Source organism: Zingiber officinale, chromosome 10A, assembly GCF_018446385.1.
Source record: "Zingiber officinale cultivar Zhangliang chromosome 10A, Zo_v1.1, whole genome shotgun sequence".
In the NCBI taxonomy this organism is placed as follows: domain Eukaryota; kingdom Viridiplantae; phylum Streptophyta; class Magnoliopsida; order Zingiberales; family Zingiberaceae; genus Zingiber; species Zingiber officinale.
Window position 1 is genome coordinate 20,011,487 of NC_056004.1, and position 24,769 is coordinate 20,036,255.

Consider the following 24,769-nt stretch of genomic DNA (forward strand, 5'->3'; position numbering starts at 1 on the left):
GCACCCGATCCGATACTATAATGGATGCAGTATTGGATAGCAGTTCGGGTTAACGGAGACCGCGGGGTCTTTTTGGCGGGACAGTGTGTTTTTTCCCGCCATAACCACTCTACTTTTCCCCACTTCACAATTCTCCCGCCTCATCTCTGCGTCGAGAATCAACCGCCATGGCTTCCTCCGATTTCTCACCCTCCGGTGAACTCTCTCTCTCTGTCTCATCTGTGATTTGTGCGTTTTGCATCGAAGTCTGGTCGTCTCGATTGTGTTTGTCTTCTGAAAAGTTAATTCGATTTGCTTCGTTGCAGGAGCTTCGTCCCCCGATGGCCGGTCGAGTCCAATCGCGAACACTAATTCCTCCCCTGCTCTTGGACCCGCCGGGCGTAGCAGCCGGCGACGGCGTCGTACCCCCTCCACCACACCCTCCCCCTCCCCCGGTGCCCTACTGACCCCATCCGCCACGCCGTCCGCTAGCGGCCCTCCGTCTTCTACCCCTTCCAGCCTCCGCCGCCGGTGGACACGCCGTCACCCCGCAACCCCCTCCACCCCTATGTCCGCCGACGAGAACCTTCCTCCCTCGTCAGACGCCGGGGATGACGACGCGGTCGACCACGATGACGCCGATTCCGCTCCCGTGTTTGTCTGGGGTACCAACATCAGCGTGCAGGACGTGAACGCCGCCATTCTCCGGTTCCTTCGCCACTTTCGTGACCCGAGGGAGGCTAGCAGGGGGAACGGCCTGCTGGACGATGGAAAGTACATGCGGTCCGTCCACCGCATCATGGAGCTTGAAGGTGGGGAGTCTTTGGACATCGACGCCCATGACGTGTTCGACTACGATCCTGATCTCTATACCAAGATGGTTAGGTACCCGCTGGAGGTCCTGGCCATCTTTGACATTGTGGTCATGGATTTGGTCGCTCGAATCGATCCATTGTTTGAGAAACACATCCAAACTCGAATCTATAATCTCAAATCCTCCGTCTGCATGAGGAATCTCAATCCTTCTGGTATATCCGAACTGCTCACGTGCTTTACCAATCTCTTAACTTTAGTATCTAATGAATGATTTAATTATTCAAATTTGCACGATCGGTTTCTATTGATCCAGACATTGAAAAGATGGTGTCTGTTAAAGGGATGATCATCCGTTGCAGCTCTGTCATACCAGACGTCAAAGAGGCTACATTTCGTTGTCTAGTCTGCGGTCATTACTCAGATCCCATTCTTGTTGACAGAGGTAAATACATTTGGCGTGCTACTGGTATACTTAAATTCTATTGTTGTCCCATTTCTATTATCAGCCATAATCATACCATCAGTAGTCATCATTGGAGATTAGACGACGGGTTTAATGTGTTTTAAATCTAGGGGATCAAAATCCTATGGTCATGCGTTCTTGCCAGTTTTTGAAATGCCGTAGTGATCAGTGATATTGGCTTGCAAAGTGAGCCCTCTCACATTTTTTTTGTATTCAATAGTAGTTTAAATATGAACATGTTTTACTATATTTATACAATCTGTGCTCTGGAAAATATGAACATGTTTGCTATTTGTGTCCAATCTTCCTTCGATTTTGCTATCTCACAGTGATCATAAAATGCGTGGATATGAGCTTTAAGCAGTTTCTAGATGTTTTCTTCTCCACTCTGTGAGGATCACCCTTTTTTTTACAATGTGCTATTGTAGGTTGGCTGTGGTTACCATTTATCACAATTTCATCTAAAAATTTAAGTTTTTATTGATCCAAAGTTCAAACTTATGGTTATAGGCATTGTGCACCACATTGCAAGAGGTTTGGTTGGTGTAAGGCTCAACACTGTTCCAGGTCATGTACAGCTCATGTGCTAGGCCAAGCACAGTCCATTGCAAGCCTATCACTGCCCATATTCTATTTTTTTTATTATCCTTTCTTGTCAAAAAAATAATTTCAATACTAACTTTTCTTAATTTTTTATGAATATCATCATATCATTATTTTTATTTATTTATTGGAAATTAATTTGTTTTATAAAGTTTTTATTGCTAAAATTTTGTCCTGATGGGTCAATCACCTAGCTCGGCCTTAATTGTGCTTAGGCTCATACTAGGCCTAGGCAAAGACCATCTTGGTGATGCCTAGCAAGGCTTGTTTGGAGTTGATGCTGTACTGGGCATGGGTGGACTAGGCCAGGCCCTCTTGTCCTGAGCTTCTCATGCTGTACTGACATCATTATGCTAGAGATATATTATAGCGGATTCACATTTATTTTTTTGATTGAGTTTATTCAGAATATTAATAACAAATCTGATTCTTTGCTAGAATGCTGATTGAGCCATCTGCACGTGCTCCTATTTTCTCTCCTATCTTCCTCTTGCTATCTTGTATCACTCACCCTTCAGCAGACCCAACTAGAACTTGTGGTGCTAGCTATTTTGGTTTTTTGGATACTCATGTGAATACTGTTTTATGGAACGATATAGTCATTTGAGTTATGCTTGCAACGCCTCAACATCATTAAGAGCACTGGTTTTGCAAAAAAAAAAAAAAAAAAAAAAGTTTTATAATTTTGAATAGGCTAAAAAATTGATTATGAATACTATTTGTGGATTCATGATATTTTCAAACAATTGTGGATCCATAGTGTTACATAGTTTATGTTCAATGTGTTGTTCTGTATTGCTTGGCAATCTCTTTGCTTCACTCTTTTCATTTGGTTTATGTTGTTTTTTCCTCTTTTTGAATTAGGGAGGATAAATGAACCAACAAGGTGTGTAAGACAGGAATGTTTAGCCATGAACTCAATGACACTGGTTCACAATCGATGCAGGTGCCTCTTTCCCACATGAAGTTGGTTTTATCGGTGTAACTAAATGAAACATCAAACTAATTATTCATAATGGTTGAATTGCAAAATAAACAGATTTGCAGATAAGCAGATTATCAAGTTGCAGGAGACACCTGATGAAATTCCAGAAGGAGGGACCCCACACACTGTCAGCATTTTGATGCATGATAAACTTGTAGACTCTGGAAAACCTGGAGATAGGGTTGAGGTTGGTGGAAGTTCCATAAAATAAGATATTTATATACAACTTTTATCTCTTGAACTACCAATCTCCTTTTTATCATTGTAGATTACAGGTATATACAGAGCAATGAGTGTTAGAGTAGGACAAACTCAGAGAACTGTGAAGTCTACATTTAAGGTAATTCTGTAGTCTGTCAAAGTATTTGTTTCTCTGTCTATCTATATTATTAAGTTTATCTGATTTGACTCTTAGTTGAGTACAGACTAGTGAATTCACAATGTATCTTTCTATATTATTAATTGCAGACTTACATAGATTGTCTTCACATAAAGAAGACAGACAAGTCTCGTCTCCTCCTTTCTGATCAAATGGATTGTGATAATAGTACCACTAACAAGACTGTTGAAGATGAAAATGCTGATTATCGGGACAAGGTGTTGATTTACAAAAACATTATGAATCTTCTTGATTTGTGAAAGAATTATGAAGTCTCACTATGTTGGAGATCTCTATAACAACTAATGGAATTTGTTTGTTGAATCTTTTAGATTGATAAAATAAAGGAGCTTTCAAAATTGCCAGATATCTACGACAGGCTTACGAGGTCTTTGGCACCTAACATATGGGAATTGGATGATGTGAAAAGAGGTTTACTTTGCCAGGTTGTTTCTTTTATTCTTTTCACGTCTTTAGACTGACAGAACAGAAATATCAATATGTATTTATATACACATAAACCTAGCTGACTTTGGCTTAATTCTCACATTAGCTTTTTGGAGGCAATGCTCTAAAGCTTGATTCAGGAGCAAGCTTCCGAGGTGACATTAACATTTTGTTGGTTGGTGATCCTGGAACCAGTAAATCTCAGCTGCTCCAGTATATGCACCAGTTATCACCTCGTGGAATATATACAAGTGGGCGGGGGAGCTCTGCAGTTGGTCTAACTGCTTATGTTTCAAAAGACCCTGAGACTGGTGAAACTGTAAGCAGGAACTGCTGTTTATGCTGTTATTTTGGAAGTTAATTTTGACCTCTAAATCTATGTCCAGGTACTGGAAAGTGGTGCACTTGTCTTAAGTGACAGGGGCATCTGCTGTATTGATGAGTTTGATAAAATGTCTGAAAATGCACGCAGCATGTTGCATGAGGTACTCGATACATTTGAACAATACACAGTCTATCTTCTCTTGAGCTTGTGGAGAAATTGTCTGCATTAGCACTTTAGCAATTTACTCTTCTGAAAATATACTGAATATCTTTGTTTTCTGGATGCAAGCAGGTGATGGAACAACAGACTGTATCAATTGCAAAGGCTGGAATAATTGCTTCATTAAATGCTAGGACTTCAGTATTAGCTTGTGCAAACCCTAGTGAATCTCGGTACAATCCTCAGCTCTCTGTGATTGACAACATCCATCTTCCTCCAACTTTGCTTTCAAGGTAAGAAGGCATTTTAGTAGTCCAATTGAAAAAAATTTCACACTTACTTTGCCATTGATGCACAATCCTTTTTTGCCAGATTTGATTTGATTTATCTAATTTTGGACAAGGCAGATGAACAAACTGACAGACGTCTAGCCAAGCATATGGTTGCTTTGCATTTTGCAGATCCAGAGGTTGGATGTTTTCTTTATTTTTGATGATCTGCAATTGAAAAGCTTATTTTGTTTTAGCGGGCACAAAAGAATTGAAAGCTATATGAATTTCCAATAACTTTCTCAAGTTCTTTATGTTTTGATATTTTCTTGGTGGGTTTTTATTATGCCTTCATAATATGCAGACGCAAGTGCAAGAGTTTATTGACCTCCCTACCTTAGTTGCATATATCAGCTATGCTAGAAAGCATATTCATCCACAGATATCTGATGAAGCTGCTGAAGAGTTGACACGCCGATATGTGGAAATGAGGAAAAGAGGAAATGCACCAGGAAGCAGGAAGAAGGTATTTAAAGTTACTATTTTTTTCTATATAAAATTGCTCTGCTGAACTATTCTAATTAAACAGAATTGTTCTGCTGAAGTGTTCTAGTTAAACCATGATTACTATTAAGGCAATATATAGATTGTGACTTTTCTCAAGAGCTTAAGGCAGCTTTTGGTTTATAAATTTTCTATTTTTATTTTTTGAGAAAATAAAAAACATTTTTTAGTGGGCAATTTCCATATTTGTTTTCTAGAAAAGGTATCATTTTATGGGAAACTAGAGAATGTCTAAAAGTCATATTTTAAGAAAAGGAAAAATACATGTTTTCATAAAATAAAAATAGAAACCAAATTATTGTTTTATCTTGCAATTTAGCAGTCCATGGTTTTGGTATACTTCCCCTTGATTGTGATTTGCCTTCTCATATCATTATAATCCAATGGTAGGTTATCACAGCAACAGCTAGGCAAATTGAAAGCTTAATCCGCCTTGGTGAGGCACTTGCACGTATGCGTTTTTCAGAATGGGTAATGAGAGTTATGAGATTGTGTCATTTCAGAATTTTGTAGAATTGTGTGCTTAATGGGCTCTGATGATACTTGCAGGTTGAAGTGCAAGATATAGCAGAATCTTTTCGATTGTTGGAAGTTGCATTGCAGCAGTCAGCAACAGACCATTCCACTGGTACTAACAATTCAAAACAATAGGTTTCATTTAGCCACTATACTTAGTTTATGACAGTAATGCCAACCACTAACAATGTACTGGTTGCTAAAGGAACCATCGATATGGATCTTATCATGACTGGAATATCTGCAAGTGAAAGGATTAGACGGGAGAACCTAGTTGCAGCCATGCGTAACCTTGTGATGGAGAAATTGCAAATTGGAGGTCACTCCGCTCGATTAGTAGAGGTATATTAATTCAAGTACTCTTACCAGCTTATCACTGTGTTTTCACTTACTAATCCAGAGGAGTCAATATGTACAGTTGCTGGAGGAGGTCAATAAGCAAAGTTCCATGGAAGTTCACCTCAATGATGTAAGTTGAACCACAATGCATCCATCTATTTATTTAGAGATGGACAATCAGTATAGAAATCAAAACTTAGTATTTTGCATTCAATGTTAATTTAATATAATCCTAATTTGATAGGTGCGGACCGCCCTTGCAACTCTGGCCACTGAGGGAGTTGTTCTTCTTCACGGAGACAATGTAAAGAGGATATGATGAAGCCACTGAGTAGAGCTACTTGTTAAGTTTTTCAGAGATAGATCACTAATTCAATCAGGTGCCATGTTCCATCGCATGCAAAACAAGCCAGTTCATCTCATTGTCTAATGTATTTACTTTAGAGTAACTTCTTTATATTACTAATTCTTCCCTTTGGATTATAAGTGTGTCAAGAGCTTAATGCTGCCTTTTTCATTGTTTTGAAAAAGATAATGTAAAAACTGCAAGTTTTCATCTTATTTGAGTAACAAAATGGGAAAAAAAAAATTGTTTAGAATTGAGAGAAGAATGAAAGTAGAGGAATAACTCAAGTTGGAAAATTGTTTAGAATTGAGAGAAGAATGAAAGTAGAGGAATAACTCAAGTTGGAAGCAAGCTCCATTGCATATCTTGGGAGTATTAAAGATAGACAAAGCAAAAGTTAAAATCAACAGTATTTTATAAATATCAAGTGTTTAAGGGTTCAATAATGATGCATTCTTTAGGTTCTTACCGATCTCATTAATAGTTTCTTGCTTTTTCAGCCAACTACAATTCAATTTCCTATTCTTGTGTGTAATCGATTCTTAGAGTGTACTTGTCCAAGAAGACTAGAATGGCATTGAACTCATTCAATGAGAATCTATTGTTTTTCAGATAGCTACATTTCAAATCCAAATTTGCAGCCTGGATATTTACAGCATGAAAACTGTCACTACCAAAAACAAAATGTCGGTTATCTGTAATTTATTGAAGGTACATAATTTGGTCTACGCATTAGATGCATGATTCAATTATTAAAATGACGCCTTTAGTTTTTCGGTATTTAAATATAAGTCTTAATTTTGATGAATTAAGATCTAAGAATGTTAGATTGATAGTTGTCATCGTAAAATTAAGAATTAGTAGATGTAAATTAGATATGGAAACCACCTAAAAACACTATCTTTAAGCTCCGTAAATAAAACATCTCGACGACGACGCAATCCACAACATCAACAACATGGCACTTGTGGTGGCTTCCCTGACCGTCTCCTCCCTTCTCTCTGCGTATCTCCTCTGCTCGTTCGCTGCAGGTCAGTCGCTGCACCCGCAGTTCTACGACCGATCGTGCCCGAAAGTCCAGGCGATCGTCGAGGCAGCTGTAGCCAAAGCCGTTGCAAAAGAGGCTCGAATGGCCGCTTCCCTGCTCCGCCTTCACTTCCATGACTGCTTCGTTAAGGTTCGATCGGTTCAGTTTTAACTTCCATGGCCTGCGCATGCATGATCATTCGTTTGCGATCGAGCTCATTTGGCAGGGGTGTGACGCATCGAATTTGCTGGACAGCAGCGGGACCATAATCAGCGAGAAAAGGTCGAACCCGAACCGCGACTCCGCGAGGGGATTTGAGGTCGTCGATGAGATCAAGCACGCAGTGGAGAAGGAATGCCCGGCAACTGTCTCCTGCGCCGACATATTAGCGCTTGCCGCGAGGGATTCTACTGTCTTGGTGAATCGATCTTTCCATTTGGAGGATATCAAATAAATTTCTTTGAATTCAGTTTAATGTATTTTTGTGTGTGTTTTTTCTGGGAAAAAAAAGGTTGGCGGGCCGAGTTGGGTGGTTCCATTAGGGAGGAGGGATTCCTTGGGAGCAAGTATCAAGGGTTCTAACAACAACATTCCGGCTCCCAATAACACCCTTCAAACCATCATCACCAAGTTCAAGCTCAAAGGCCTCGACCTCGTCGATCTCGTCGCGCTCTCGGGTGGGTTGAAAGAATTCTCTCTTGTATTTTATTTTCATAATAAACTGAGACTGTTAGAACTGTCATCTTGAAAATTGTTGTTGTTGTTGATAATGATGATGGTTATAGGTAGCCACACGATCGGAGATGCGCGGTGCACCAGCTTCCGGCAGAGACTGTACAATCAGACGGTAGACGGCCGGCCGGACTCCACCCTCGATCCGGCGTACGCCGCCGGTCTGCGGGGCCGCTGCCCGAGGTCGGGCGGTGACCAAACGCTCTTCGCCCTGGACCCGGTCACCCAGTTCAGGTTCGACAACCAGTACTTCAAGAACCTGGTGGCGAACAAGGGCCTCCTCGGCTCAGACGAGGTCCTTTTCACGGGCGGCGCCGCCACCGCGCAGCTGGTGAGGAAGTTCGCGAGGAGCAACGCGGCGTTCTTCGACCAGTACGCCGAGTCGATGGTGAGGATGGGCAACATCGCGCCGCTGACTGGGGGCAGAGGAGAGATCAGGAAGAACTGCAGGAGGATTAACAAATAATTAATTAAGAACGCCGTTAGCTACAATTGTTTGGTGATTAATAACTGCTTATTGTTTGTTTGCTCGTCCGAATGCACCGGGAGTTAGGACTTTCGATTTATCCGGTTTGTTTACTCGTACGAACGCACAGGGGTTAGGACTTTCAATTTATCCGAGAGGGAAAGATAGTTCCTTTCTTTGTGAGAGAGAGACGAGAAAAACGAAGGAACCTTCGACACTTTGACTTTGGTAAACGAGATGTCGTTTAGCTGAAAGACGAATAACCATGGCTCATTATTAGACAATCATTTATTCACAAACTAATTGTTTTCATTTTGAATTGGATAATCCAATTTTATCAAATATCTAGTGACAAACTCGCATATTTCTTTCAATTGAGAGCTTGAAAGCTTTATTTAACGATGATAGTGATAGCAACGACTAGGAAGTATAGCTAGCTTTTCTCTCTACTTTCATTAATTTACTAAGATTCCAATACAATTATGACTACGATATAAACATCAGTGAGCTGTAGAAAAACCACGATAAAGGAGGGTCCAGGAACTTTGACAAAAGGTAACACCAAGAATCTCCTCCTTAGGAGGATTAGACAGCACCACTTATTTTGACACAAAGCAGTGCCAAGGTGTTCCTTGAACCGTGCTGAATTGATCTTCCAGGAAACTGTGAATTTGAAGGCTATCCCTTCAGTCCTCATTATCGGAGATTCCATGACAGTCGCACATAGGTTCAAATCAAGAGGCTGCAACCATCTAGTTATGTGAGTACTTTAGATTGTATCTAATTATGTATTGAACATAAAGCTTTAAAAAGGATTAACTGACAACCATCTAGTTGAGAATGAGTTGGCTAATACAATAAACAGACCTTTGAAATGGGAGGCGGATGTCTTGCAACAAGGGTTTCTCACCAGAAATAAACTTCTGAAGTTGACTTGTTTGTGAAAATAAGCTATACCAAAGGAATCTGTTGGCATCTGAGGATTCCAGCAGTTCCTCCATAACACAACCATCTTTGGCTCCCCTTGTTCTTGTTCCACCTCACTCTATGAATGGCCAAAATTTTTGGAGGGAATACTTGAAACTCTTCTTCGGATCCTTTAGTTTTGGTCTTGCTTTTAACTGATAGCCCTCGCCCTTTATTAGCTATGGTCAACTGATTTGTCATTTGGCCTGGTTCGTTTTTCTTTTTATTGTCTCTGGATTTCTGTGTGGCCTTTATCTGTGGAGCCTGAGCAGCGCTACATATGGATAGAACAGCACCATCACCTGACGAACATGATGCTTGAAAATGAGAATAAATACCAAAAAAGCTAGTCGACCAGAAGATATATTTTTTTCTTTGCTTTGTACCTGAAATTTGAGAAAGTGCTAGTTCTGTCTGTTCATTATCAAAGACTAACTGGGCGCCGCTGTTTGCAGTCCCCAAGCCGTTAGAAGATTTCTTTTGTGGAACTGGAACCTGTTGAAGTGGCGCAGATGACGGAGTGTAGATCTTAAGAGAACCATTCTCTTCTAGGAGTGAACCACAGAGAAAATGTGGTGTACGCCCTCGACTAGGATCTTTGTCCACAAACCTAGTAGTAAGCTAATGATGAAGAATAAAGCAAAAAATGTTAAAAAACTATTTTGCACATTTAATCAAGATGTAGGCATAAACTGTGAGGCTCCACAGTTAATGCACGTCACCTGGAAGCGAATTGTACGACCATCTGCACAGCAGTAAGCAACAAAACCTATACATTAATGATAAGCAAGTTACAGTTAAAACAATTTGAAAATGCTTCGAACAAAAAAACATGGAAGATCCAGAGAAGAGGAGACTTCAACAGTTAATGAGCCTAAACATGCCAATCACAATGCTTTATAGTAGCTAATTTAGGTCATACAATGAATGAAAGTAACCAATAGTGAGTATATTTTTTTAATTATTGTCTCTATAAACCAGATAACTAAAGTAAATAGGTGGATATAAAACATGTCTATACATTATCATCATATCAAGAGCATAGCTTTCCCCATAATCTCACAAATAATCATTACAGCATCAACAATCATAGGCAAGTAAATAGTCAGTTTGACATGGATGGAACTAGAAGTTCCCATTAGAACCAAAAGACAAAGGAAGGTTGTTATAGTTATCTTGCTGGAGGCCAATCCAAAAGGCATTACCAAGAGTTACTTTCAGTTCATATCCATGTAAAAAAAAATAAAATGCAAAAAAAAAAAATCTATGCCTCAAATGTTGCTAGTAACTGGGATCCATATCTATAAAACATAATTATTGTTGATACCAGTAGATTCTGAGACATGAACACTCCAAATTGCGAATAGTGAGAATGAGAAGCTATGAAGTCCCTGATACTTTGAACCAGCAAAGGGTTGCCCAGTAACAGGAACATCATTTGCTGCATTGCACAAGCTGAGGATCCTCATAGTTCCATCATCAAGCCCCATGACTATACATCTGCAAAAGAAGCATGGCCTCAGAACTCAGAATACATTTATCCACTAAATCACTTGGGCATTGTGTTACATGTGAATCAATAATATTATACTGCATATTTATATATGATTAATAATAATCAAATTAATTTCATTTTAAAGAACACAATGTTGCTAGTAAGGTATATATAGAAAATTTGTTGCATATAGCACCTAATGTAAAAATAATCAGTTAATAATTTAATACCTTATATATGACTTCAATGTATTTTGTTGGTTGTATGAATCACTATATTATCTCCCAAAAAAAGTAGACTAGACTTGAAGATGTGAGGGGCTAGAGATGGACTAAGATTCTGTATTTAACATAACAAAGAATCATTTAAAAGATCTGAATATTACTAGGGATGTAACCTAACATAGAGTTCAAGAGTGAGATAAGATTCAAGTAGTCATCCTCAAATAACTGGGATGAAAAGCTTGTTATTTTCTTCTCCTTAATTCTTTCAAGATCAGTTAGTCTATTGTAAAACATCATCATCCAAGTAACTTTATTCTTTATGGAGGACCATGTGTGGAGTTATTTTTGAGGACTCAAGTTTTAGTATTGATACTATATTGCATCTGAATAATAAGCAATTACAACTGTGGTGCTATAACGCGAGGGTGAGGGAAAGAATCATTTTTTGATGTTTCTTGGGTTGGTAGGAGTGAAGATAACAACCAATGCTCATCTTAAATTTGGCGTACTATTTACACCTTATTAATATTGTGTGTCCATTGTATGTTGCTCTTTTCAGCTTCCAAACACTGGGCACCCTACAGATCTTGTATCTTTCCTTGATTGTTGTATCATGGCATATGTTCTGTTGATACAAATTTCCATTTTTAGACTGTAGCGAAACTTTAGACTATGCAATCTTGGGTTGTGCATAAGGTTTTGAATTGTGCTGTAGTTGTAGCGACTCAAGGGTGGCAGTGATGAAATTGTTTCTGTACTGGTGTTAATGTAATTGTTTCTATACTGGTCGAGTATGTGGAGATGTGCCTGTAAAGATGGAGTATTTTCCTGTGCTTCTTCCATAGAATCAAAATGAGTTTTACAGTTTGTTCCTTCATTTTCTTTTAAAAAATGATGCATGTGCTATGCACAAGAGGGTAATCTGTAGTCCCCAAACATTTATCTGGGTAATCTGTAGTCCCTAAACACTTATCTGATCTAGTTATGCTTTACCCAAAGCACAGAAATGCTACGTAACATTTCCTGAATCAACCATATATGTTGGCTACACTATGGATTGAAACAATATGGAAAAAAAAAATGTGATATCATAAGTAGTATTCATGGCAGCTACAATAAAGAGAAAAACATCAGAAAATCTAAAAATTATATTACTACATTGCATAAAAATAAAAAATCACCTCGGGTCTTTTACCCAATCAAGACTGAGTACTGCTCTTTGTATAGGATTAAGTTCCCATAATGGACGGTATGGGTCGCTACAGGAGACAACCATTCAACAGAACTTGAGTTAGAGAACTTAATATGATGTAAGAAAGAGAAATACATGGTACATTAATGTAATTTTCACCCTAAAATTATTTTTTTATTGCACCTTTTTTCATATGCATTACCAATACTCAGTTACAAATGTTTTTACCATGACAAACTATGTTTAAGTAAATCAACAAAAATATATAACTCAAAGTTATGAGCAAAAAAAAAAACTTGGGGCACAACTAACATGTAACATTGCACACGTCATATGCTATTGGCAGAGAAATCATTTTAATTCAAAAAATTGAAGTTGAAGCTTATTAAAAGGGAAGCTTCTTTTTATACCATATAAGTTGGGAAAGCAGTCATTCCTAGAAACAATGCAACTATATAAAATGAGAAAATTTACTTGAATTTTTGTAAGTACATTAATGAGCCTTATGGCACTACCTGTCATTAGTGGGACATAAGTGTCAACTCTGATCATCTATTTGATGACTTTCATATGATGAAAGCCCTCATAACTGCCCAAACTTAACCAGTTATCTTTCTCAATTATAAGCATAACTTGAAATCACAATAGTTTATAGATTGTGCAATAAAGCATTAATCTTGTTGATACCAGAATAATATTGAAGGCCAAAATGTTCAATTTGTACCAAGTCATTGAATATTGCTTCAAAAACCAGTCAAGCCAGATAGGCCTGATCCCAGGCCAGGTCCGAACTGGACAACAGGCCGGATACCCATTGACTCGGTTGCCAAGTACCCGTAGGGTACATGTTGACCTAGTTGCCAAGCCAGAACCATAACCAGCCAGGCAGGGGACTGAGCCGGTTACGGTTCCAGCCCAATAAGAACCGCATAATCCCAGGCCGGATCCAAAGGATTATGCCGGATCCAAACTAGACAACGGGCCCAATACCCGTTGAGCCGGTTGTCAGGTACCCGTTGACCCGGTTGTTGAGTACCCATCAGGTATGTGTTGACCTAGTTGCTAGCCAGAACCATAACACTGGGCCGATTAAAAACTGCAGAACCGGCGGCCGCCGGTTTGGCAAGTTTTTTTAATTTTTAAAAATATATTTATAATATTTAAGTTGTATTAATGGCGTGGTTCAATTAAGCTATTCTACCTTTCTATTTAAACTATTTTTTTTACACATTTGCCTTGAATTCTTTGATATGGGACTATTCTACCTATCTATTTAAACTAACTTTTTAACCTATTTGCATTGAAGTTTTGATGTAGGAGTATTCTTTGTATTAAAGCTAATTCACAACTTATTTATGCAGGATTATTCTATCTTTAACTTATTAAATTTATGAATCTTATTTAACTTTCTTAATTACTCAATGATATTATTTTATTTATTTAATATTGAATTTATAAAAAAATAACATTTTTTATAAAAATTATTTAACTTAAATAATATTTTTTTATGAAAAAGAGATAAAATTTATTTAACAATATATATATATATAAACTCGATCCAGAATTGTAACCGTCAATAGGTCGCTTCCAACCATTGAATTTTTTATAAATTTATAATTTAAAAATATTTTTTTAAAAAAATAATAATAATCTTGAACCGTCTTGACCATCGTGAATCGTGAACCAAACCATGAACTGGCGGTTCACGAACTGTAACCGTCTTGGAGGATTAAGGTTAAGGATTAACGTTCAAGAACCATCGAACCGGTAGTTCCGAACTATGATTGGGTCTAAATCTAGATGCTTATATCATTTCATAGATCATAAAAAATATAAGAAAAGAGTAGACTAATCAATTAAGTAATATGAAATTAGACTTAGATATTTGCATGCATCTACCATTTGTGAGATTGCACCGTTATAACATTTACCGATTTTCATTATGTAACATGAGAATCCCTTCAAACAAGTCTGACCAACTAAGAACCAGTAGTTAAGACCAACTATAATACTAAATTACCATACAATGATTATTCACAATAAAAGAAAATAGTTTGAAATGTACATAAGTGTGTTTACAACAAATACTCTTGAAAGTAAACTATCATATAGATTAAAAACATCATCCAAGGCATAAAAGAGAAATTTTCTTAGGTGCAATAAACATTCCTACACGCTTATGAAAGATAAGATGATCATCATCAGTTACATGTGATCCCATCATCTTAATAAGAAGTTTAACTAAAGAATGGCCAGAGACCTAGAGATGTAATACTAAAAGATGATGAGCAAACATACCGTAAATCCCAAAACTTCAATCCTTCATTTCCAGCAGTCACAAACACATTCTCACTCTTTGCATGACTGTACAATAAGCAACTGCATTAATGGCTATATCGCTTAGCAAAAAAAGAAGATGAAACAATAAGTACGATACTGATCAATCATTGTTCTGGCACTAAAAGTTACTTCTGCAGTATAAGGATGTGTAGTCAAAGGTGATTAGATGCATTACGTGAGTCAAAACTTGTACTAGGTTTGATATCCTTCTGCAGTGTAAAGCTTAAGTAGATATATTAGCAATAGACATTCCAATTACAATGCAATCAAAGGTATGATGATAACCTTAAAAGGAGGGTTTCCAACATTGTTAGAAGGATAATCAATCTCAAGGATCAATTGTCCATTAGTAGGTGGATTCTCCTACTCCCACAACCTTCCTCATTTGACTTCCTGTTTGACCTACCTACACTATGAGGTAAGTGCACACTTGTACATGTCTATTCTTTCCAATTTGGAGCCTGATCAGAAGAGGGAAAGAAATGGTAGGGTTCTACTGAGGAAACTTGCTTAGTTATGCTACACTGGAGCTTTTCTTCTTTTATTTAATGTTAGTCAAAAGTGGGCTGGATTAGAGAGCTCAACAGAGCAGAGCATCAGTAGATAGCTAGCTCACTAGAAGGGAAGTGTGACTAGCATTCCGATGAATAATGAATGATACAAAAGTAGTGAATAATGAATCAGATGATCCCACCTTAAATAGGCATGAAAAATGAGCATGGTAGATGTTGAATTCCAAAAGTGAATGATACATATGTTGTTCCAGCCCAGGTTAAATCTCCGCTCATTAAGTCTCTAGCAATATGGCATAGTTCTCTAAGGTTGTACTGTAGTGATAAAAGATATCCATCTATTGCACTAACTTTAAACAATAGAAGACCAAGTTGCCAGCATGAAAAAACATTTGAAACTTTCAAATATCAATTTTTTAACCATGAGTAGTGTTTCCTGTCAAAGATAATTAAAATAACAAACAATTCCATAAGTTTAAAGAGATCAGAGTTCTGCTGGGGAAATATAGAATCTAAAAGAACTAATTAAACTACTGAGTACCTTGTCTCTGGAGCCCAAGCGAGAGCTCTTATAGGGGCAGAATCTGCCACGAAACAAAGCAAGGGCCTGGCATCTGTCAAAAAATATTTGAGTTTGGGAACTAAATATTGTTGCTGCTAAAAGATTAAAATGGTAAAATTTAGAGTTTTTGGAAAATATTTTATCAAAGGCACTAAGATTTCTTGTATTTGGACAGAGGAACAATACAATCCTCATGTTCATTCTCATTATGATATTTCCAAGATAATGTAAGCTGGATTGAGGGACTATCAATCATGCTGCAATCAGAGAGAATCTTAAAAAATTCCAGAGCAGAGAACAGAATTTAACAAGTCATTTTTAAACTCAATAGCTAGTCATTTGTTCGGAGAAAAAAAAAATTGTCCAGAAAAAAGACACAAATCCAATATGATTTATATACTCCTTGTAAGTTTTTCAGATATATTTTAGCAGACATAACCCAACTTGTTGTAGCATGTAACATGGAACAAAACTTAAAATCACATAACCATGTTTAATACCTTGAGTGGAACATTGTGTGGAAAATTTCCATACGAGGACCTGAAAGTATAATAGCTACTTCAGTTCCCATTGAAACAGTTAAGCAAAAGAAGATAACCATTATAGAAGTTTTAAAATTCAAGATTCAAATGCAACTTACGTAGTGTCACTATAAAACCAGAACTAACTACCAAGTAAATTAAGCTTAAAGGTTCAAGATAATCTACCAAAGAAGACTGAAGTTTGAACACAAATATAGATTACCATTTCAATGTTCAATTTATAAATGAAATGTAATGGAAAAATGCATGCAGTAAAATGTTATTCCTATTACCGTCCCATCATGGCATCCAGCTAAAATTAGATCGTGAGGGAAAGCTGGTGACCACTCCATGGACAAAGGAATGCTGAAAAAGAAAAGATAAAATGCAATGCTTAGACATGAAGAGAGAGCCCAAAAGTTAATAAAGCATCAAACTGATATTTTTAAATTAGCAACAAATATTTGGTTAGTTGGGATGTCATAACAGTCTACCTTTGCTTATCTCCACGTTTCACCGTTGAGCATCTGAACCAAGGTGTTAATTTTAAAAAACGAGGATCTGTACCTTTCTCATTTTTAGAAGTAAATAAAGTTTTGACCATCCCAGGCAGAGGAATTTCCCACCTGCTTCAAAAGAAGAAATGAAAAAGGAACATCAGAAGAGAGAGAAGGACAATAAGATATTGACTTAAGATAAATGATGAAAAAAATGATCAAGTCAAATTATTGGCATACACTTCCAGAGAACCATTTCCCAGCAATACTGCTAGATATCCCATACATTCTTTGCTAGTGGTATTCCCATTTGTTGGCCTCCATTTCACATCCCATGCAACTTTTCCATTGTGTGCCAAACAAAACACTACCCTCGGCAAAGTAAGGCCTTGTGCAATAGAAGAGCAAACTGTTTCCTCTTTAGATATAGTCTTTTCTAGGGGGATTGAATTTTCAGAATGATTTTCTTGGTTCGGCGAACAATCATCTGGTAGCTTCTGGTCTCTACAAAAATCAGACGAGACCGGATTCTCAAACCCACACCTTTCTTCATTCTTTTTGTTATCTTCTCCGCTTTGTTTGATACCAAATGATACAGAATTCAACTCTTCTTGATCTTTATTAATAGTTCTACATGTCTCATCTATATCTTTTGTCAGTTCAGTACACTTTACCAGATCAAATGTATCCAACTTCAAAACTGGTCTCTTCCTTGTCCTTCCTCTACTCTTTGCTTGGATAGTTTCCCCTTTACATTGTGCATCTGCTGATTTGTTATGTGGTTCAGTAGAGGAAGATAAGGCATTCTCTACTGTCATGGAGCTTTCAAATCTACTTAGGTACGGCAGTACAGTGACTTCAGTTTCAGATGGAGCTACAGACGGTGAAGCAAAATTGTCATTATGGGCATGTTTATCCCCAGATGTTCCCCTAGGCTCTGGCACACTAAAAGCAAGTTTCTTCCTAGGTCTTCCCCGATGCTTTGCTTGAGTATCTGTCACGTTATATTTTTCAGGAACAGAATCATGCAAAGATAATGAATTGACTTGTGGCCCAGTCAACGACAGTGCATTATCCTGTGTCATAATAACATTGTTGCAGGATGCAGATAATTCCTTCCCATCTACAGCGCTAGGTTCCTTTGAAGAACACTGTACAGTGTCACCAGTACTTAATGCAAGACATGATGCTGCAGAAACAGATGCACTTAGCATTGGTTTCTTTCTGGGCCTTCCTCTCCTCCTTGGTTGCATAAGTTGTTCTGTGCACTTTATAGAAGATGAAAAAGACAAGTTCATTGTTGAAGAAGTGCATCTAGAATCAACACATGAATACCCAACCAAATCAGATGTGCCCCCATTCCCATTCGAGATACTAGATGGTTCTTCCTCGCTATCTAGATCAACTGTGACCAGAGTGTTTTTCTTAGGTACCCTTCTGGACTTTCTAGTAGATGTTACAGTCTCACTAATTGAAGTTTCTGCTAAACTTCTTTCTGGACTCACTAAAGGATTTAGTAGAGATAAGTCCTTCAAACCATTCTGATCAAGTGTACCTAGCAACTTCTTGGATCCTGTGAAAGTATATTCTTCATCACTTGAAGAAACCGGTCTTTTCCTAGGTCTCCCCCGGGGTCTCGGAGCGGTTGGCTTTTCTTCAACAGGTTTCTTTCGAGGTCTTCCTCGAGGTTTGCCTGTGCCTGACTTTGGCTTGACAGGTTCCTTTCTTGGTCTTCCCCGACCTTGGGTTCTCATTAAGGGGATCTCAATATCTTCATCACAATTGAAGAGACACCAAATTTGAATCACACCTCTACCAAGCAAAGGAGCACCTATCTTGTGATAGGCAGAAGTAGAAGGGTGAGCAGCAACAGCAAGATACTGCTTGACAAAGAAAAAAAAGATCTGTAATCTGTCATGCATAAATATAGAATAAAATTTATATGCATCTTGAACCACATAATCATTAATTAGTAGTATCAAATATATTCTCTTTTTTACATTAGCATTCCTGCTCCTAATCTACTCATGACCTGACAGCTTCAAGCCATTTGACAGGAAATCCGTAGAATACTAGAGAAACAGGAAAAAACAATGATCAATTAGTATCACATTACATACCCCCTGATATACTGGTCAACTGGAAGATCCCATTTATCAGAGTTAGTCAATATTCAACAAACTTGCTAAACTTTAATTTGACCCCCAAAGTTGCCATCAACAATAGCACCCTAGGAAGCTACTGGAGCTAACCTTGCCCATAGTTGTTCAATTTTATTTTAGAAGAAGGCCCCCATTAGTCAACCTAGCTTTGTAAACTTGAGTCATTTGTGCTACTCAAGAATCAGACTACTAGTGTGCATTTCTTCAAGTCATAAAAAAGATGCAAAATATACCAAAATGCTTTCCGATTTAGCCCGTCACAGTTTGTTTTTACTTGGTGATGCACTTGTATTTTTTTATCATAGTCCAATTACCATTATGGCCTTCTTATTGAGTTGGCTTAGGTAAATCAATCTGGAGAGTCTTGAATGTTCAAAGCTGCTAGAGTGAATTTCAAAATATATAATAATTTTCATAATAAACCTTAAAAATATTGTTTCAATCCTTGAAACATACAATAATGGGAGTTGTGTAAAAGAAAGTAAAACAAATCCTATGATTTTTATTAATTTCCTTGGTTGTTTGTTGTTTAATGTTTGAATCTAAGTAATAATATTGATAGGAATTCTACACATAAAAAAGGCCATCTTGACACACTGAAATTCAGACTTCAAACTCGCTCTATGACTTTTACTAGCGTCAATATTTTGAAACTTGTGCAAGTAGTTTGTATGTAGTGGAATCACCGCATAGTACATGTGTTATGCAGGAATATATAAAGTGTATTTATGTGATCATCATTCATCACTTTAGAAAAATTATTTCAATTTGTTAAATAAAAGGTCCACAAAATCATTTATAAAAGATGCTATTTATTTGATAAACAACTAATGAAAAAATACAGAGAAAGAAACAGAATTTGCATATGATTTTAGGAAAAAAAAAATATCTAGTGATCATATTAATATGCTAAACAATATGTATCATAGTGTAGTTACTAGTGTTACTATTTTTAGGAGAGTGACAAATGATTTTCATATAACAAAGTTCTAGCTCTCTATCCTTTTACATTACTAGATGAACACTAATCATATTCCAAGAAAAATCTCAAAGTGTATGTTAGTTGCCTGTGATATTATGCTAGTTCATGAGTGTGAATAGATTAAATTTGAAGTTTAAATTGTGCAAGAGACATTAAATTAGGTGTTAAGTAAAACTAAAATATGTGAGATGTAGCTACACCATAATAAAGGAATGATAGTTAAGATTGATGGACGTGATTTTTTATAACTAAAAGTTTTAGTATCTTAAATTTACTATTCATTAAGTAGAGAAGCCTCTTACAGATATTTTAGTAAAACTAAAATATGTGAGATGTAGCTTCACCATAAATTTGTTGTTACTATTGTAAAGTATCATGGGAAATTTAATGCCATAATAGTTGTGCAAACAAGAGAAATCCATGAAAGCAATTGGTGATTAACAAGAATTGAGCTTGCAAAGGGAAGGATCTCAAGAGTTCATAAGTGCATATGTGGTATAGCTCATATGAGATTAGTTAAAATGAAATACAAGAAACTGAACAGGGAACAATAACTCGGATATAATCAGCGTTTTCTCAGCTGCCAAGAAAAGGCAACACATTGAAGGGAAGGAATAACTGAGATGATGGATGGCAATGTAATTCACTATAATACTAATCCAAAATCATTTTTTTCATTAAAATGATAGCAAAATAATGAAGAACCATTAATCCAATTAACATGAGTGCAGAATGAAGTCATTAACAACTGAACTAAATATATAAAGTCATAAAAAGAACAAGCATAAAAAGGATACCTCACATTTAATTTTGCAGTCCTCCTGTCCTTGTTGTTCCTGATTACGGGGACACCAGTCAAGAGCCCAAACAAGTCCACCAGCATGCAAAATGAAGTCATTGCTGCAAAATAATTGTCTTTCATTAATGGAAAGAAAAGTGGGATATGGAGATGACAAAAACTAATAGCTAAAAGTCATATTGAGAATTGATTAAATTCAAGGGTTTATAGATCAATGTATGGTAATAAAATTCCAGCAAATAAAGGGCAACTCAGTGCACGAAGCTTCCGCCAATGTAGGTCCGGGAAAGAGTCTAGCTTTGCAAGAGGTTGTTATTGAGACTCGACACAGCAACAACTTTACCGTTGCGCCAAGACTTCCAGCCAAGAGATCTACCAGGGAAACTTAATAGATCCCACCAAAAGTAATGGTTAAAAATTAGGCTTAAAAATAGAAGAATATTAAAACCTACAGAGATCAATAAGAAAACTCCCATAAGAAGGCAAACTGCTAGGAAACCAGAACAACTATATGCAAAGAAAATGGGAAAAGTTCAGATATGAACACGAGGACACTAGTCAAGAGCCCAAACAAGTCCACCAACATGCAAAATGAATTCATTGCTGCAAAATAATTGTCTTTCATTGATGGAAAGAAAAGCTAGATATGGAGATGACAAAAACTAATAGCTCAAAGTCATATTGAGAATTGAATAAATTCAAGGGTTTATAGATCAATGTTTGGTACTAAAATTCTAGCAAATAAAAGGCAACCCCGTGCACGAAACTCCTGCCAATGCAGGGTCCGAGGAAGGGTCTATTGTACGCAATCTTACCAAGCTATAAATTATTTCCGAGACTCGAACCTATGACCTCTAGGTCACAGGCAACAACTTTACCGTTGCGCCAAGGCTGTTGACCAAGAGATCTATTAGGGAAACTTAATAAATGTCCTCCAATCTAATATCAAGAAACAGTGTGTAACCAAAAGTAATGGTTAAAAAATACATTTAAAAATAGAACAATATTAAAACCTATAAAGATCAATAAGATAACTCCCATAAGAAGGCAAACTGCTAGGAAACCAGAGCCACTAATCACTATATGTGAAGAGAATAGGAAAAAGTTCAGATATGAACCATATGACATTGCACCGGAGGAAAACCTGTATGCTGTAGTCCATATAAAACTAAATTTTCATTGAACTTAGCACAGGAGTGTACACACAACTTTGCAAGTTATCACCCTCCAAAAAAAACACACTTATTAATAGAAGCTATGGGGCTACAATCAAAGTAAGGTACAGTAGCTGATTTTCTTGTGTTTTATCTTGCTTTTGTCAATAGTAACCCATATTAACTATTAATAAATTTATTTTTGCTAGCAAAAATAGGAAAAGAGCTCAGAGTCTGTAACATGGCATCCTGATGCTGGTTCATACAGTCTGTCAGCATGAATTAGCACAAATCTCATACCAATCAAATCACTAACTGTTATGGTATATACAATAAGTTCCTTGCTTGTGACTAAAATTCATTAAGCAATTGTATGTCCAAGCGAAGAGAATACACAATGATTCTAACCTTCTATAAGTGACTCATATATACAGACAAATTAAAAATTCTGAATATATCATTTTAGTAAGTGACCCATATATCGCTTTAGATCAAACGTGACAGATATTACTGATCAATTAATTAACAAATACATAGAAAAAGATGTCACCATTAACATACAGAAAATGCAACAAAATCGGCAAATAATTAAAGACAAACACTGAGACTACCTGTCAGACTGCTTAGTCTCCTCAGGTAATCTTGTCATCTGCACAAAATTAATCCATGAGTAAGAGAGATGCCTGAGTTCAGTGAACTAAATTGCTACAAGATAGTGAATTAAAGAAATGGAACAGGACTGATTATACCAACCTTTGGAACGGAAGCAGCTGAAAATTGAGGCAATCTTATATCTTTAGGTAAATCTTTAACTTGTTCACTTGTAAAATTGATGATTTTTGGATCGTAGTAGAAATACTTCCACTCTCTGTGATAAATAAACACTAATGGTGTCATTGCCAAAGATTAGCATGTTCAATTGAAATTGAAGTCAAAAATAACAACGAAGGCTAATGCCTATTCAAATATTAGAGATGTTACTAGTGATGGATTTGGCCACATACTGACCTAACAGACCCAGCTATGAACCTATGTCAAATAAATACTATTTAGGATATTTGGGATGGCTTTTAATATGGTTTTGCATAGTGATGTTAGAGCTCCGAATTTCTCATCAGTGGAGCATTTTGGAGCTATGAGACACCGTGGGAGTGCGTTTGAACGCTGTAGGACACTAAAATATTTGTTGAAGGGATAGTTTTCTAAATTCTACTCGAGCAGAGGCTTCTATATCAAGGGAACTTTAGAGGTGAAGCTTTCTATTTTTCACCATCATTGTTGAGAGACAAGTGTAGGTAGGGTTGAGAGACCTCTTGTATAAGGGGTGGACGTCCATTTCTCTAAATTATTTTTTATATTTTGCTTTTGACTTAGATTCTGTTTGTAGGCATAGGCTATGTTAAATCATGTTATATTGTTTATGATTTTCTTTATTAGTTTGTGTTTTTCTATCAAAGAATACAAAATTTTCACCACATAAGCTTACGGTAGAGATTATTAAGCATTCCAAAGGCATCATATATTTTTTTTAGTTGGAGCCGGGTAAATCAGGAAGCACTCGACGTAGAGGCCCATCTAGATGGGCAGTGTTCTTAGGCCCGCTTCTCACTGAAGGGAAAATCCTCATTGCACAGTTGAGACTCAAACCTAAGATCCCATGGTTATCTGTTGAAGGGCCTAACCATTGCACCATTGCTCCAGTAGCACCATATTTGAATATATATATATATATATATATAAGAGAATCATTTAAGGTGAATTTTAGTAAGTACTAAAGACATTTGTGATCCCAATAATTAGTTACCTGACAAAGTAACAAGAAATGGTGAAAAAAAAAAAATACTTTGAAGGAGTATCAGTTATGAGTATCAAAATCAAATTCGATAACCACAATGCATCTCATTTCTTTAATCCATCTCTCCAAAGACTTATAACAGTCGAGAAGCTAAGCCCTGAAACCCAGTGCGGGAATGAAAAGGCACTCACTTGAGGAAGGTAACCATGGGAGAGAAGCGCTCGATCTCTCTGGAGTCAAAGTTCTCCTTTGCAGACGTTCCACATAGATCGCCAATTTTGTCCATTGCTGCGAAGAAATTCTCAACCGAGTAATCGAATTCGGCGACATCAACCTGAGGATCCAAAATCTGCTCCATACACTCGACAGACTCCCTCCTCTCTGATTTCTCAACATGCTCCGCGCTTCTATCCCTCGGTTCCGTACCTTGGCCCATCTACGCCTCTCTCCTCCCTTCTATTTCCCTTGACGGTTCTTCTTCCTGCAACTGTTCCCGTTGGTCACGCCTACTCAGTCCTCCCTTGGTGCACGGCAACAGCTGAGGACGGAGCGAGGCGGAACAGAGCGACGGTGGCGGATGCTCGAGGCTGCCGCAGCGGCGGACGTGCGAGGTGGCCGCAGCGGCGGACGTGCGAGGTGGCCGCGGCGGCGCAAGGCGACCGCGGCGGCAACCGTGAGAGACGCGCGGTTGTGCAAACAAAAAGTTAGGTTTTGTATTACCTTCCTGATCCTTGCCTTGACAAAGAGACGGGTAGGGGAGAAGCGAGAGAGTTATATCACCAGAAAAAATATAGATATATAACTAATATATTTTTAAAATATTGTTATATTTTTAAAATAAAATCATTTATACTTCTGTAGTAATTTTATTTTTTTATATGTTTATTATATTTTTTTCTCACTAAATAAAATTTTAAAGTTTATTAGTAATTTTCATAAACGCATCAATATCAATTAGGTATCTAAAATTCAAGACTCAATTTCGATATATTATTAAAAAAAATTATTAATCAATCAATGATCTAGAGTTCAAGATTTAGCTGCAACATATTATTGAGAATTTTTTTTAGGAATTAATTAAAAATCTAGAGTTATCTTAATCTCACATTTTTTTTAATTGGCAACACTACAAGCAGAGAAGATTTTATAAATA

General features: G+C 37.2%; 3 protein-coding genes across 6 annotated transcripts; 2 read left to right on the forward strand and 1 right to left on the reverse strand.

The window, feature by feature from the left end:
- The first annotated feature begins 67 nt into the window (after window positions 1–67).
- Window positions 68–6,477, forward strand: LOC122026898 (DNA replication licensing factor MCM4-like). The gene is made up of 18 exons (XM_042585625.1): window positions 68–195; window positions 306–1,007; window positions 1,109–1,237; window positions 2,726–2,807; window positions 2,901–3,033; window positions 3,115–3,186; window positions 3,315–3,443; window positions 3,558–3,671; window positions 3,779–3,991; window positions 4,059–4,157; window positions 4,289–4,449; window positions 4,529–4,625; window positions 4,790–4,951; window positions 5,380–5,460; window positions 5,539–5,617; window positions 5,711–5,847; window positions 5,924–5,974; window positions 6,089–6,477. The coding sequence occupies exons 1-18, from the start codon at window positions 168–170 to the stop codon at window positions 6,161–6,163; spliced, it is 2,544 nt and encodes an 847-aa protein (XP_042441559.1). The 5' UTR covers window positions 68–167; the 3' UTR covers window positions 6,164–6,477.
- A 617-nt stretch (window positions 6,478–7,094) lies between these two features.
- Window positions 7,095–8,546, forward strand: LOC122026900 (peroxidase 72-like). 2 transcript variants are annotated; one of them, XM_042585629.1, is made up of 4 exons: window positions 7,095–7,367; window positions 7,444–7,635; window positions 7,729–7,894; window positions 8,003–8,546. In XM_042585629.1, the coding sequence occupies exons 1-4, from the start codon at window positions 7,149–7,151 to the stop codon at window positions 8,413–8,415; spliced, it is 990 nt and encodes a 329-aa protein (XP_042441563.1). In that variant the 5' UTR covers window positions 7,095–7,148; the 3' UTR covers window positions 8,416–8,546. The 2 variants fall into 2 exon arrangements, with proteins under 2 accessions (XP_042441563.1, XP_042441562.1); XM_042585628.1 differs by having other exon boundaries at window positions 7,102–7,367; window positions 7,729–7,898; window positions 8,007–8,534.
- Window positions 8,547–8,777: 231 nt separating this feature from the next.
- LOC122026266 lies at window positions 8,778–24,379 on the reverse strand. 3 transcript variants are annotated; one of them, XM_042584933.1, is made up of 16 exons: window positions 23,808–24,379; window positions 22,575–22,689; window positions 22,433–22,470; window positions 20,666–20,768; window positions 16,965–18,604; window positions 16,722–16,853; window positions 16,521–16,593; window positions 16,207–16,246; window positions 15,686–15,758; window positions 14,591–14,656; window positions 12,282–12,359; window positions 10,709–10,881; window positions 10,104–10,150; window positions 9,768–10,002; window positions 9,283–9,683; window positions 8,778–9,157 (listed from the first exon to the last, which is right to left on the reverse strand). In XM_042584933.1, the coding sequence occupies exons 1-15, from the start codon at window positions 24,050–24,052 to the stop codon at window positions 9,367–9,369; spliced, it is 3,375 nt and encodes a 1,124-aa protein (XP_042440867.1). In that variant the 5' UTR covers window positions 24,053–24,379; the 3' UTR covers window positions 8,778–9,157; window positions 9,283–9,366. The 3 variants fall into 3 exon arrangements, with proteins under 3 accessions (XP_042440867.1, XP_042440866.1, XP_042440868.1); XM_042584932.1 differs by having other exon boundaries at window positions 16,722–16,856; XM_042584934.1 differs by lacking the exon at window positions 23,808–24,379 and having other exon boundaries at window positions 16,722–16,856; window positions 20,671–20,768; window positions 22,575–22,676.
- Between the last annotated feature and the right edge of the window lie 390 nt (window positions 24,380–24,769).

Bases quoted from the DNA above. Each gene is read 5' to 3' on its own strand.
- LOC122026898 (XM_042585625.1), top strand. From the start codon at position 168: ATGGCTTCCTCCGATTTCTCACCCTCCG. The intron at 3,034-3,114 runs GTTGGTGGAAGT...TTATCATTGTAG, and splicing joins AACCTGGAGATAGGGTTGAG to ATTACAGGTATATACAGAGC. The intron at 4,626-4,789 runs GTTGGATGTTTT...CATAATATGCAG, and splicing joins TGCATTTTGCAGATCCAGAG to ACGCAAGTGCAAGAGTTTAT.
- LOC122026900 (XM_042585629.1), top strand. From the start codon at position 7,149: ATGGCACTTGTGGTGGCTTCCCTGACCGTCTCCTCCCTTCTCTCTGCG. The intron at 7,636-7,728 runs GTGAATCGATCT...GGGAAAAAAAAG, and splicing joins CGAGGGATTCTACTGTCTTG to GTTGGCGGGCCGAGTTGGGT. The intron at 7,895-8,002 runs GTGGGTTGAAAG...TGATGGTTATAG, and splicing joins CGATCTCGTCGCGCTCTCGG to GTAGCCACACGATCGGAGAT.
- LOC122026266 (XM_042584932.1), bottom strand. From the start codon at position 24,052: ATGGGCCAAGGTACGGAACCGAGGGATAGAAGCGCGGAGCATGTTGAG. The intron at 14,657-15,685 runs GTACTCAGTAGT...CTTATTGTACAG, and splicing joins GCTTGGGCTCCAGAGACAAG to TCATGCAAAGAGTGAGAATG. The intron at 10,882-12,281 runs GTGATTTTTTAT...CTTCTTTTGCAG, and splicing joins GATTGGGTAAAAGACCCGAG to ATGTATAGTCATGGGGCTTG.